This window comes from Papaver somniferum, chromosome 1, assembly GCF_003573695.1.
Source record: "Papaver somniferum cultivar HN1 chromosome 1, ASM357369v1, whole genome shotgun sequence".
Lineage (NCBI taxonomy): Eukaryota > Viridiplantae > Streptophyta > Magnoliopsida > Ranunculales > Papaveraceae > Papaver > Papaver somniferum.
Window position 1 is genome coordinate 71,313,315 of NC_039358.1, and position 13,981 is coordinate 71,327,295.

Below are 13,981 nucleotides of genomic sequence, written 5' to 3' on the forward strand. Positions count from 1 at the left end.
CAGTTCTTTTACTTCCGGTTTTATTGGCTGATATATTTATGAGATACTGTAACAAATCAATTGAAATAAAATCCAACGTGTACGCCACCTAATGTTGGGAGCAATAGGAGTAGGGATTCTGGGAGTCAGAAATCATTTTCGTAAAAATGTTGTGGAGGCGAAACAAAGTCAAGGAAACTACCCAACGGTTTGGCAAAGAAGATTATCATTTTTATCAATATCAAATGTATACATACCATGTTATCAGATGGCACTTCCAAAATTTTGCTCCAATTTGACATGAAAGGTAGAGTTAGCTTGCCCCCTTGCGACATAATCAGCTCCTCTATTCGCCGCTTCGGCTCTCTTGGTTAGTTCCTCATGAGGCTCGCTGGTAGGCTAGCACAACAACCTTTTCAAATAATGTAATAGCACACAGTTGGAGCTTAACTTGTTGGGCTTAATTTAAAGACCGGCTTGTAGATCAGCTGGTTTCATGCGCTTCACGGAAGTTCATGCGCTCCAAGAGGTCCCAGGTTCAAGTCTCAGATGGCGCAAAATTACAAGAGTTTGACATGAACGGTAGAGTTAGCTTGCCCCCCTTGCGACGACTTTAGCCACACTATCCACTTCGGCTCTCTGGGCTTAGTTCTTCATGAGGCTCGCTGGTAGACTAGCACAGCAACCTGTTCAACTTATGTAGTAATACGTTATTTGGAGCTTAGCTTGTTAGGCTTCCAATTAGTTAAAGATGTAATCTTAATAAAAAAAAAAACATTTAATACTCTAAAAAAGAAAAAAAGAAAAAATTACTGGTTTCTGTATTTGGGATATCTAGAACCGACAAGTTAGTGAAATTTCTCGCCTTTATAAATCTCAAACTATACTTTCCTAAAAGTCTCTCCTTTCGAGCAAAGACGGTGCCCCATTACGGCTCATCGCCCAATCTATCCTCTCCTCGACTCATATTTCAGGTATTTTTTAGAACCCTAATTTCCTTCTGTTCAATTCAATTAGTAGAAATCTCTAGTTTCAAAAACAATCATGAAACTCTCGTTTTCTCTCAATTCCAAATCAAACCCTAAACCTAGATTTAATCAAGAAGCAGAGAAATCAAATGATACCAGACACGAGTTTGTTACTGAATTTGATCCAACAAAACCCATAGATGATAAACGAAACAAAACCATTATCCCTCCACTGGAAAACTCATGGAAACGTACAAATAAGATGAAAAATCTTGAAAGTCTGACAAAAGCTTCTGCTACTGATGATCCTGAAACTCGGTTCGAACTAGAAGCAGCTCCAACTACAGCTGAAGTTGGAGATCAGGGTTTCAAATATGGATTAACTCTAAGAAAAAAGGAGGATGATGAAAACGGTGATGTTATGGTTGAGGATAATGGTGCTAAATCTGGAGGTGTCGTTACTAGTTCTATTGAAAATTTGATGCTGAAGAAATATAAAGAGGATATGGAGAATTTGCCTGAGGATCGTGGATTTGATGAGTTTATCGATTGCCCTGTTGAGGGTTATGGTGAGGCTTTACTTGCTGGGTATGGGTGGAAGAAAGGACAAGGGATTGGAAAGAACGCAAAGGAAGATGTTCAAGTTGTTCAATATGTGAGAAGAGCTGGAAGAGAAGGGTTAGGTTATGAACCTGAAATTAATGATAAGAAGAAAAACGGGCGTCCTCTGCTTGTTGCTCCCAAAGGCAAAGATGGACGGACTCGACATGTTGTTGGTATCGATGAGAAGCTCGTAGCAGCAGAACCCAAAGGAATTTTCGTGGGCAGAATTGTTAGGGTTGTTAATGGGAGGCATGTGGGTTTGAAGGGAAAGGTTGTTAAGATATTAGATGATTCTGAATCTACTAGGGTTATTTTGATGCTATTAAGGAGTGAAACAGAAGTTACGGTGAGAGAAGCTGAAGTTGCAGAGTTGGGTTCATTGGAAGAGGAAAATTGTTTAAAGAAGTTGCAAGAGTCGAAGACTCGGGGACCAAAAGATGATAAAAGACGTGATGACAGGAGGAGGGATTCCTCGAGTAATGGAGGTAGAGAAATAAGGGATTTGGGAAGTAGCGATACTAGGGAGGTGAAAAAGAGGAAAACTGAAGGAGAAACACGAAATGCAGCCAAACATGATAATAGTGAATTGAGCCAGAGAGGAAAAGAGAGGGATGAACCGTCTTGGCTGATTAGTCACATTAGAGTTAGAGTAGTCTGCAAGAAATTTAAAGGAGGGAAACTGTATCTGAAGAAGGGAGAAATAGTTGATGTTGTTGACCGAAATGTATGTGATATTGCAATGGACGATAGCAAAGAGGTTATTCAGGGTGTGAAGCAGGACATCCTTGAGACAGTGATTCCAAGGCGTGGGGGTCCAGTTTTAATTCTTTATGGAAGACACAAGGGGGTCTTTGGGAATCTTATGGAAAGGGATACAGAGAAAGAAACTGGTGTTGTTCGAGATGCAGATAATCACGAGTTACTCAATGTTCGCCTTGAACAAATTGCAGAGTACATTGGAGATCCGAGTCATTTAGGATATTGATCTTCCTTGACCAAGGTGTGCATCATGCAATTTTATTACCCATTATATATTAAAAAAGGATCTATATTGATGATGTTACTGATCTCCTGTGTTTGTTTATTCTTCTCTTTGCAAACTAGCATCAGTCTTTCAGATTGTGTAACTGGTCTTTTTATTTTTGAACGCTATGTGCTTGTTGTGAAACTGATTAGTTTTTTACCTGAAGATATCTTATTTTAGATGAATAATTGCATACCCTTTTGTTTTCTGTTTCTTTTCTTTGAACTATCATTTAAGGGATCTAGTTGTTTCTAATCTCGAACTATACAGGGGAAATGCCGATTTCTCTAAGGACTGCTTCCAACTCTTGATGAAGGTGAGGATGAATTGGTCAGCAACAGGGAAACATCCTTCTCAGAATGCTATAACAAATGCATCTGGACAAAGAATGTACCCTTCAAAATCCAATTCTTCATGTGGTTAGCAGTCCAAAATGCAATCCCAACGGTGGAAATCTCAACCAAAGGGGGTGTGGACTCACCAACACTAATTGCTGCGTTTGTTCTACTCACCAAGAAACTATTGATCATCTATTACTACATTGCAGTCATACAAGGAAAATATGGGATTATTTCGTAAGCAGTTAGAAGGTAAATTGGAACTATCCAAACTCTTTGCGAGATCAGCCCGAAGCTTGGAATGACCCTAAAGAAAAATTCACGGGTCTTCAAATCTGGCCAACACTACTATTCGCCAGTTGTTGGACATTATGGAGGGAAGGAAGCAAGGTCTGGCAAATGGCAGGGGCAGAGATCTTAACACTGTCGTAAATGGCAAATGGCAGGGGCAGAGATCTTAACAGTTTCATAAACGAAGTTGAAGGCATTGTTATATCTCTGGGGTTTATGGACCTGGCTGATTCAATTCAATCACTTTTTAGGGAGTTATCAGCTCTTTGGGATGTAATTTTAGCGTAATGATTTTTCTTTTAATAAAGAAGAACTTCAGAAAGTAAAATATCAAAACTCACAACAAACAAAAACCGATTGCAAACTCCACCTCCACCAACATAGAGTAGGCCAAACGTGCAGAATATAGAATTTTCAGGATACAACTCATTTATTCACTTCTAGGATACAACAACTCATTTGTTCATTCACCTCTAGGAAGACCAGCAGCATACGAATTCAATTAAGAGAACGAAATTTGGCTTTGGGTGGCAAGATTTGTAGAAGTAGAAGTAGGTTATTCACTCTCAGGTTTTGCAAGGGAGCAACGAGTATAATGGACGAAGGATACAAAATTGCTTCCAACACCAAAAAAAAAAATATAAAATTTACACAGGATACAACCAATCATTTATTCACTTCCATGAAGACCAACAGCAGTACAGCATACAGATTCACTTACAAGAGTAAAAACAGAACAAGAAATGAAATAATGAACTAACAAGGAAAGGAAAAAATAATACTTTGACAGCAACATAGTAGTTAACATAAAAGTAATACCTCAGCTTCTCACCCTCACATGAATATAATTTCTACTGGTTCTGAAATAGGAAATGGTTGGTTTACTACTAATACTCAACTAGTATTTATATGTTCAACTTCTTCAGTTCTCATAGTTGTCTTCCACTCCTTCCTCATATTCACCCTCCTCGTCCTCCTCAACAGTGGCATCCTGGTATTGTTGGTACTCTGACACAAGATCATTCATGTTGCTTTCAGCCTCTGTAAATTCCATTTCATCCATTCCTTCCCCAGTGTACCAATGCAAGAAAGCTTTGCGCCTGAACATAGCTGTGAACTGCTCACTCACTCTTCTGAACATCTCCTGGATCGATGTAGAGTTTCCAATGAAAGTTGAAGCCATCTGCAGTCCAGTGGGTGGGATGTCACATACACTCGACTTCACATTGTTTGGGATCCACTCAACAAAGTAGGATGAGTTCTTGTTCTGCACGTTTATCATCTGTTCATCGACCTCCTTAGTGCTCATTTTTCCTCTGAACATGGCAGAGGCTGTGAGATAACGACCATGACGAGGATCTGCAGCACACATCATGTTTTTGGAGTCCCACATCTGCTGGGTCAGCTCAGGAACAGTAAGAGAGATGTATTGCTGAGACCCACGGGAGGTGAGTGGAGCAAATCCGACCATGAAGAAATGGAGACGAGGGAATGGGATAAGGTTCACAGCCAACTTTCTTAGATCAGAGTTCAGCTGTCCTGGGAAACGTAGGCAGCAAGTGACACCACTCATGGTTGCTGAGATGAGATGGTTAAGATCTCCAACTGTATTTTTACAGAAAGATGTGGTTTATGTCAAGGTTTTTGTTATTCATAGATATCAGATATATATACTCGACGTCAAGGACATTAAACTTAAGTTATTCTACTAAATCAAATACTTACAGCTGGGAGTGCTCAGCTTTAAGGTCCTGAAGCAGATGTCATACAGAGCCTCATTATCCAGGACCATGCATTCATCGGCATTCTCCACAAGTTGGTGGACTGATAGAGTGGCATTGTATGGCTCCACAACAGTGTCTGACACCTTAGGAGAAGGGAAAACTGAGAATGTCAGCATCATTCTATCTGGGTATTCTTCTCTCATCTTCGATATTAGAAGGGTTCCCATACCAGACCCAGTTCCACCTCCAAGGGAGTGACATACTTGAAAACCTAGTATCAACCAGGAGTAACAAATCAAAAAGATCAGCAACCATGAAATACTTAAAAGATCATGATTTTTGCACTATGCAATGGCATTTTTTGTAAGGAAAAAAGATACCTAATAGACTTGAGAACCTGACACAAATTAACAATAACTAACGAAAAAGATCAGCATCCCATGAAATTTTTAAGCAATTGATTCTTTTCACCAGAGAGTAGCAATAATGAAACATTTGCAACAAAAAGAAGAAGAAAAACACCAAGTCCCGAAATGAGTTTGTGAGAAGGATAGGTATTCACGTTCAATCAATAAATCTAGTCTAACCCATCTTAAAAGATAAAAAAAACATAATCCAATTTCAGGTAGTAACAATCAAGACTCATTAGTTTGATTCCTTGAGCAGCATAAAAGGGTTTAAAAAGGTATTATTACCAGAAGTAAGACAATATTCAGTTACTTATGAACACATTTTATAATAGTACTGCATCATGTCCTTGTCATTTTCAATTTCCAGAGATGGAATACATTAACATCGTTTTTCAGTAGTGACAAAATACAAAGGAACAGCAGATGTAACAAAAGTTTGAATCCAGATCTTGTAAGTAAACTGATCTGAATGATGAATTCGACAACAGTTATCATGCTAAAGCCTAAAGGTGTCTCAATTGCCACTTCAATTATCACCTTAGCCTAATTAACTACACACACCATAACACCAATCAAAAAACATGCAGCTCAAAAGTAAAATAGAAAAGAAATGCATAAGAAAAACCACCAAAAATCTCAAAAACAAAATGCATTGGACATTCCATGAGAGATCAAAACTAGTTACACTTGCAACATTCACTTAAAACGCAGATCTCGCCACTTAAATCAACTTTATACACAGAAAAACTTCAACTAAACATCTAAAATACAGAAGAACGTAACAAATAATAATATATCAGGATCTTGACAATTGATTCATGTATAAGAATTCATTCACATGATATCAGTTCATTCAACCAATTTCTCATACAGTTCATGTAAATGAGAGAAATCAATTCATTTTTCATCAGCTAAATTGCAAATCTAATAATCAACAGACAGAAAAATAAACTAAAGAGAAAATTCACACTAAGAGAATCATATATCACCATCGAACAGTGCGATTCACCACAAACAATATTGAAAATCAAAAATCACTAACGAAAATATGAGCCACCGACATTAAATTACAGGAAAAAAAAACTCAGAAATAACAATAAATGGTTAAAAGAGAATAGAAATGCAAAATTACCTTGAAGACAATCACAATTCTCCGCCTCTTTTCTAACAACATCAAGAACCGAATCAATCAACTCAGCACCTTCAGTATAATGACCTTTCGCCCAATTATTACCAGCACCAGATTGTCCAAACACAAAATTATCAGGACGAAAGATCTGACCAAATTGACCAGATCTAATACTATCCATAGTACCAGGTTCAAGATCCATAAGAACAGCTCTCGGTACATATCTCCCACCTGATGCTTCGTTATAATACACATTAATCCTTTCTAATTGTAGATCTGATACTCCTCCTTTAAACCTTCCTGTTGGATCTATACCATGTTCATCACATATCACTTCCCAGAATTTTGCTCCGATTTGATTCCCACATTGTCCTCCTTGTACATGTAGAATCTCTCTCATTTTCGATCGATTTTTTCTGAAATCTCTTTCTCTCTTTGATTTAGAAGAAGAAGTTACGATGGTTATATAAGAGAAAGAAAGAGAGAGAGGGATGAGGAGGAGGAGGATGAAGAAGGAGATATTTTGGAATTGGTTACTGCGCGGGAATATATGGACGTTCCAACTTTTTCCAGCGAAATTCCAACCCCAGTACTCTGATTAGTTATTATTTAGGGGTTAGTTATTTTACATCATGGTTACACCGTTTTCGGATTGGATCTGGATCTTGAGTGCATGGGAGTGATAATATAAGACGCAGGTGTTTTGTTTTGTTATGTGGTGTAACTGATCGACTGTAGGATTATATTGTTTTGTGAGGTTATAGGTCAATCGACGGATGAGCGCAGAGGTGTAACTTCCTTAAGTATGGGGTAGTGTCTAGTTAAGTGTTTTGTGGATGTTTTTTTTTCTTTTATTTTTTGTGATATAAAATCACCCTTGTCACCGTAAAACTGTCGAGATATTCATTTAATAATTGCGAATAAATAATTGTAAAATGATGCAATTAGGGTCTACAGTGTTGATATACTAGCGTCGATAAAAGACAGAAATTGCCTTCAATAATGTGAACTGAAATGACTGAGAATGAACAGTAAAATCGTTCAGCGATCAGTATTTTCCAACAGTCCAAACTGGAAACAGAAAAGTAAAGCTTCTGAAAAACTAAGCCACATAGCTTTGGCATTTGGGCAAAGCACACATCACTGAGAGGCTACCAATCGAAGGCAATTAAAAGAGGAAACCTGTTTTGAGGCATACATTCGGCTGAAAGTTATCTAACCGAACCTTTAAATTATCAGCCGAACCTAGGGTTTTTTCCTAGGTTCGGCTGAAAGTTTGAGTATGCCTCGAAAAATCACGGTATGACTCAAAATAGGTTTTAAAAGAGAGCACTCAGACATTGCATTTGGTTTGCAGGTGGGCCTGGCAAGGAGGCACTGTTCTGATTTGCACTCTTGCTCTGCTCGAGTCGAGACCAAGGTGGCGTTTGAAGGTGTGCCTCATTGTCTGGACGCACATCACAGCCCGGATGTATTTAGCAAATGCAAATTTTGGTTTATTTCGTGGATGCTTCAAGTAGTTACTAGTTATAAAACAGTAACTAGTAAGCTAGTAGCACCACACTGGTTCATTGTCTATCAGGGACTGTTGCCAGAAGTTTTGCAGTAATGAATTTTTACGAAAATTACCAACGCTTTACATCCAAAAGTATCGTATTCACCAGGTTGCTGCTAAGATTTCATGTAGATAAGAGAGTCTAACTGCATTTAGTGCCATTGCTGTTTCCAATTATTTATTTTTCAGCAACTGATAGTGAAATGGGAACACAATGGGGTTGGATAGTCAAGATCACTATGTCTAGGTATGATATCTTATTCTTAGAATGATCTTGCAAATCTTTCTAAGAGCCCCACTAATAAGAAAATGCCAATGTGCCATCACTCAATACTATATATATAACAATAACACACCATCTAAATAATGCAACAAAAGAAGAATATTATTTTCACTTCCAAAATGTTACACTGCTTGAACTGTTTAAGGATGCAAATTTCCACTGCTTTTTCTGGTGATGGAAATTGATAAAGGTGAAAACCTTAGTTTTGAGGTTTGAATGGCCAGCTATCAAGGTCGGTTCACACAGATATGATTCAAATAGTGAATTTTGGCAAGGATAATGTAGATAATGATTTGTCTTCTTGAGAGCCCACATAAAGGAGGTACAAGCACTGTAGGGGCTGTTTCTAAATGTGGTATACAATAACAATAGCATTCTCTAGTGTAAAGTTTGATGCAGTTGAATTTAATAGAAGAAAGAGTAGATGCTGATTTTGACATGATTAGGAATCAATCAGCACAAATATTCAGACAAAAGCAACAAAGCACAGATCCTGTGTTGCCATTTCGGCATATAATATTTTGACAAAACAGGTTTAAGTTTGTCGCTCTAGACTAAGGCTAATCTTACATGTCAGCATCCTAACCCAACTACTCGTACAAAATTTCTACAACCCGTTCAGCATTTTTCAACTGCAGTCCTTTGATATTAACTGCTGAAGGTTTCAACGTTGAATGTTTCTCTACTTAGCTTATCTCTTTTGCTTTCCATTTGGAAAACATTGAAAACAAAGCTTAGCTGTGAGAACAATATTTTTAGGGTACTGAAGTGCACAAGATGAACTACAATATTACAGGATGGAAGGACGCATATGTCCCAAGCCAAATAGAGGAACAATGAGTTTAAAAAAAATAAAATACAATAGCTTACGGTTGATATGAAACAATGATTACCTCAACACTGCAACAACTAATGATGTTGAACTAGGATGTCGTTGCAGTACTTCTTGAAAGTCAAGCCTTCTTCCGCCAGAAACTCACTGCCATCCACACAAACTTAAGTTTCTATTTTGTAGTGCACAATGCAGATAGACAAAATGTTGAATCGAGCTTCAGAAATTAGAGGTGCTAGATTTACTTACAAGATTCGCTCAGCCATTTGTGATGCATCCCATCTTGGGCTCCATGGACAATCAACCAAAGGAGGTGACGCTACTGGTGTTCCTTGGGCGTTGAAGTGCTATAATATAGAACATGAAATAGTGAATAACCTCATAAATAATATTAGAAATAACTTGCTAATGAGGCAACATAACATGCACTTAAAACTGAAGACACCATCTTAGGAAGGGCAGGAGTGAGCCATTCAGCAAATCGCAAACTAGTTAACAACTAGAAACTTAATCTAAACACATGCCAGCAAGCATCATCCTGTTACATAGGCTGATTCTTTCACAATACTGAAGTACTTAACCCAGACTAACCTAAGGAAATTTGGCAGATGCCTACAAGCCTATGTGTTAATTTTCCCTCCTGCAACTCACAGAGGATCACTGTTTAGAAACAATTGGGTGAGAACCAAATAGAGAATCTCACTGATAAATTGATAATGTGCCTAAAGCGCAGAACAAGTCCTTCCTCAACCTTTTTTTGTCACTGGTTTTACTTCTAACTGCGTCCTAGCAGAGTGTTTCTAAACGACCACACGAGCAGTTCGTATAATAGCAATATGTTATTAGGAGTAACAGGGCAATGCATAGAATGAGCAAGGCATCAGGACATAATGGGCTTATGGTGCAAGGCAAAAGCTTCAATTTATGGGGCGTAATCTCACTCTCAGACATTTATAGACCACGATATTCTTGAGTTGAGCCTCAGAACATGTGCCAAAAACCTCTTGTAGGGTCCATTTGAGCTTTAAAGACTGGTTAAACCATGTATACGAATATATCTGTAAGAAATAGATTGGTCATAGCACGACATCACACATGTAATTTACCTGTGAACTTTGCAGCATCAGAGTTGGTTGTTGCTTAGGAAACTGAATCGGAATGGAGATATGCACCTGCAGTGGCAACGTTTCAGGAGTCTTTTCCAGTACAGGAGATGAATTTAATAGAGCAAAAATGGAGTACCAAAAAAGTAAAATGGAAATCAGTTACAGACATTCACCCCAATACAACTCTACAAAGTAAGAACCACGGTAAAGAAAAGGTATCTATGTTTTGCTGGTTTGTTCCCAAACATGTCAAACATAAACTCTAAACTCTAATTATAGTTTAGGAATTCGTTTACAAAGAAAAGCAAACAGTATTAAAGTGTTTTAGGAGAAATAGGGAGCAATACTAATGTTTTCAGGCACAAAATTTGATCAAAATCCTTCTGTTTCTTCTAAGGACGAATGCCTAGGGCAACTCTTACTTGCATAAAACAATTTCAGAAATAATTACCTACTTCCATCAGTAACCATACACATAATTAAACAAGCATAAGTGACAGCTCTATCGTACCAGAAATGTAAACACCCCAGTTGCAGCAAGAAGTGTGGCCTTTCTGCAAAAGACCTGATGGAATAGAACAATCACCCAATCAAAACAAATAATAGTCGGTAATCGATCAGATATTAAGCAAAATCAAGATATATTTAATATGCATACTGGATCTGCTTCTATAGGCCTTCCACATATTGGAGCTAAAGCCTCTATAAAGCGTCTTCTAGCACCAACTGATGCAACAGCATCCACAATCTACAAAAGAGGTATCATGGAGGATTTTAGACCAACCAGCAGTGACGAACTGAAATAAAGTCGTAAGAAGAAGATCTATCATCTAATGTAGATGAAAAAGGTGATCTTTGAACAGCATATAATCAGACCTGAAGCTTGAGATTTTCTTCTAAAGTAGGCAGATATTCAGCCATGCACCTTTGAGAGATCAAAACAAGACAAGAAGAAATATCAGCAAAAACAGATGTGGTTTTTTGGAAAGCAGGTGCAACCATAATGTTAGGATGAGGTACTTACATTCCTTCTGACCATGGAAGAAGCTTCACATCTTCAACAGAGAATAGTGCTTTCAGCTCTGAGGAAGAGACAAGTTTCATTCTAGGAGCAGAAGGCGCCGGACCATATTTTCTCCTAATAGGAAATACAACCTGCACCAATCTAATATTACAGCATCCAAATAGGAAAATAACAAGAATCATTCTTGAATTGTCAAATCTCAAGTTATGTTGATCCATTAATTTGTAGTTTTTCGTGATTTATCATTTTGATCATATAATTAGATAAGCTAGGCCACTGCGTTCTAGAGAACTATCATACCTGAGAAACAAGTTAAGGATGTTCTAGTCTACAATCACTGCCTATTTGCCATAAGAGAGAAATCTTAGCAACGGTTGCTGTTTGGAATTTTAACAAGACCATGACAGAATTGAAGACCAAATTAGCCTACAGAGCATTTGCTTCTAGGGAAACTTCAAACTATAGACATCCTGTTTGAAACTTTGGATATATGGAAAGATTAAGCATCTTTATACGAACGACAATTATAGATTTGTATTAACTCCTGTACTCCCTTGATGCCACTTACATTTGCAACTCTCGTCCTGGTAACGAGACTATATAATAAAAATACTACTGCTTGCAAGAGATAATTAGAGTTGTTTTATCTTGAAACTGGATTCCCACACTTAATGTGCAGTTTGGTTTCCTCCGTGCATAAGTGGTGTTGAGTTCTCAGGTGGAAAGTTTTAGATGTCTATCACGAATCAATAATCCTTTATAGTAGATGGTTATGGTCACAAACATATAACAAACAAATTCTAAGACATGAAAGCACCTGTAAGTAGATGATTTGCTGATGCTTCCACGGACACCCATGCACCAGTTTATTTAAATCTATGTCCAGCAAAGGTACAGCAAATCTAACTTCTTCTGGCTACACTAAAATTCAAGGAAAAACAAATTAACCAAGACTACAAGAGAATTATAGCAATGTAATCATGGGCCACCAAAGAAGCAATAGAAATCATCTAGTGTATCTTTACCTTGTCAGGTCCCGAAATCATACAAACTTCAATGCCCTGTTCCATGAACAAGTAAGTTAATACTAACATCAATTGGTCAAGTCTCAAGACACCCATTAAAGTACTAGCAAAATCTAGACAGTTAATTAGAATAGATAGGTTAACGGAAGTTAAGTTTCAGGACAAGTACTATATTGAACCAAACAAAACAGTTTCTTTTTGCATGGGATTTAAAGGGCCGCAAAGAATACAAAAAATCTACAAGTGGTTCATAAATTGGGACTGAATAGTTTGTAAGCATGGCCCGACAATTACAATCTCTAAGGTAAGACAACTGATCTCATTTTGAATCTTAACCTACCTCCCTAGAATGAATGGTGCTAATTTCGAACTTCAATCTGTCATCGTCAAGTTCTGCAATTCTTTTCCTCTGATACAGTATGTAAATATCCCTACAAGACAACCCATTTAAAGAGTCAGATACACATATATATGCAGAAGAACAAAAAATAGTTCATTGTCGACCACAAACGACCTTAGTTCATGAATTAGTGCCAAGAGCTTTGAAGGATCCTTGATATTCCAATCACACAAGCTACTTTTAGGTGTTTCCGCATCACCAGCAACAAAAAATGGATGAAAACTTTCATCTTCAGCAGCAAATATAATATCAGGTGCAGCTAATGGGTACTGTGCATTGTATATAACATCCCCTGTAACGAATTAATCGACATTAATCAAACCTCAAAATCAAAAAAAAAAAAAAAAAACAATAGGATCAGGTAAAATTGAGATAACTAACATTTGATGTAATCTAGGCAGAGTGGTATGAGAAGAGTAAACCGATCAGCTAACTGTGGGTTTCCCTTTCTACAACCAGACCATATTCGATCAACCTGCAAGAAGTCAAAACCAGTTTAAGCTCTAAACCTAAAAAAAAAATATAAAAAATGGAACAAATTTTGCATATACGATCTAGGGTTTTGCCAATGGTTGAGATACTGAAAAGATCGAAGTTATGAAAAAAATTGAAGCTTTTTAAACTTAAATTACTTACTTTGACAGAGAATGGAGAGTGAGTGAGGAGGTAATTGAGTTGGGCAGCTATCAGTGGAGGCAAAGTACCACCATTGCTAACTACGGCCATAAGCCAATCACTGTGGAAACTTGGAATCTCTGAGTTTTCTTTTCGAAGTTTTTGCTGGTGAAGATCCTTATGGAGTTGAAGAGATTCACTGTTTACTTTTTGTTCATCATCGTATCGGTGATGTTTAGGAGCAGATTTGGGGAGGTCTCTAAATGAAGAAAAGTAAATTTCTATTATTCTGGTGAAAAATAATTGTATCGGAAATTCGGAATAGTAGGACTAGTCGTGGGATGAGACTCATGTGTGTCTGCATGGCAACCAGACCTTTATGGCCCAACTACGCCAAATTTCAACAGCGGCACCCTAAAAAAAGAAAATACAATTCTATCAACATTGTCAGTATACTGTGTATCGGTTCACTGGGAGGGTACCAAATTTCATATAGGACAAACAAAATAATGTTTCGTTTTATATAGGACTTGGTACCCTCCCCAGTAAACTGGCACCCCTGATAATAGCAATGAGTTATATTGGCTAAATTGGATAAAATCACTTTTTCTTTTGTTGATAAACAAGGACCATTTTATCGAAGTAACAAGAACATATCGTAAAAGTAACAAGAAC

The 13,981-nt window shown here is 37.6% G+C and overlaps 3 protein-coding genes across 3 annotated transcripts; 1 reads left to right on the forward strand and 2 right to left on the reverse strand.

The window, feature by feature from the left end:
- The first annotated feature begins 865 nt into the window (after positions 1 to 865).
- On the forward strand, positions 866 to 3,531 carry LOC113290355 (protein MOS2-like). Its single transcript, XM_026539964.1, has 2 exons — positions 866 to 2,550; positions 2,845 to 3,531. Exon 1 carries the CDS (start codon positions 1,024 to 1,026, stop codon positions 2,533 to 2,535), a length of 1,512 nt encoding a protein of 503 aa, XP_026395749.1. The 5' UTR covers positions 866 to 1,023; the 3' UTR covers positions 2,536 to 2,550; positions 2,845 to 3,531.
- Positions 3,532 to 3,849: 318 nt separating this feature from the next.
- LOC113290361 (tubulin beta chain-like) lies at positions 3,850 to 7,002 on the reverse strand. The gene is made up of 3 exons (XM_026539973.1): positions 6,470 to 7,002; positions 4,929 to 5,198; positions 3,850 to 4,808 (listed from the first exon to the last, which is right to left on the reverse strand). Exons 1-3 carry the CDS (start codon positions 6,864 to 6,866, stop codon positions 4,126 to 4,128), a joined length of 1,350 nt encoding a protein of 449 aa, XP_026395758.1. The 5' UTR covers positions 6,867 to 7,002; the 3' UTR covers positions 3,850 to 4,125.
- Positions 7,003 to 8,683: 1,681 nt separating this feature from the next.
- Positions 8,684 to 13,611, reverse strand: LOC113290371 (BRISC and BRCA1-A complex member 2-like). Its single transcript, XM_026539983.1, has 13 exons — positions 13,328 to 13,611; positions 13,073 to 13,166; positions 12,806 to 12,983; positions 12,632 to 12,722; positions 12,292 to 12,327; positions 12,084 to 12,182; positions 11,267 to 11,397; positions 11,119 to 11,167; positions 10,901 to 10,990; positions 10,754 to 10,807; positions 10,243 to 10,308; positions 9,386 to 9,483; positions 8,684 to 9,283 (listed from the first exon to the last, which is right to left on the reverse strand). Exons 1-13 carry the CDS (start codon positions 13,415 to 13,417, stop codon positions 9,214 to 9,216), a joined length of 1,146 nt encoding a protein of 381 aa, XP_026395768.1. The 5' UTR covers positions 13,418 to 13,611; the 3' UTR covers positions 8,684 to 9,213.
- Between the last annotated feature and the right edge of the window lie 370 nt (positions 13,612 to 13,981).

Excerpts from the sequence above, each read along its gene's own strand:
- LOC113290355 (XM_026539964.1), top strand. The coding sequence starts at position 1,024 with ATGAAACTCTCGTTTTCTCTCAATTCCAAATCAAACCCTAAACCTAGA.
- LOC113290361 (XM_026539973.1), bottom strand. The coding sequence starts at position 6,866 with ATGAGAGAGATTCTACATGTACAAGGAGGACAATGTGGGAATCAAATC. Across the intron at positions 5,199-6,469 it reads GAATTGTGATTGTCTTCAAG|GTTTTCAAGTATGTCACTCC; the intron begins GTAATTTTGCAT and ends GGTTGATACTAG. Across the intron at positions 4,809-4,928 it reads AAAGCTGAGCACTCCCAGCT|TTGGAGATCTTAACCATCTC; the intron begins GTAAGTATTTGA and ends GTAAAAATACAG.
- LOC113290371 (XM_026539983.1), bottom strand. The coding sequence starts at position 13,417 with ATGGCCGTAGTTAGCAATGGTGGTACTTTGCCTCCACTGATAGCTGCC. Across the intron at positions 12,723-12,805 it reads GCACTAATTCATGAACTAAG|GGATATTTACATACTGTATC; the intron begins GTCGTTTGTGGT and ends GTTGTCTTGTAG. Across the intron at positions 9,284-9,385 it reads CAAATGGCTGAGCGAATCTT|TGAGTTTCTGGCGGAAGAAG; the intron begins GTAAGTAAATCT and ends TGTGGATGGCAG.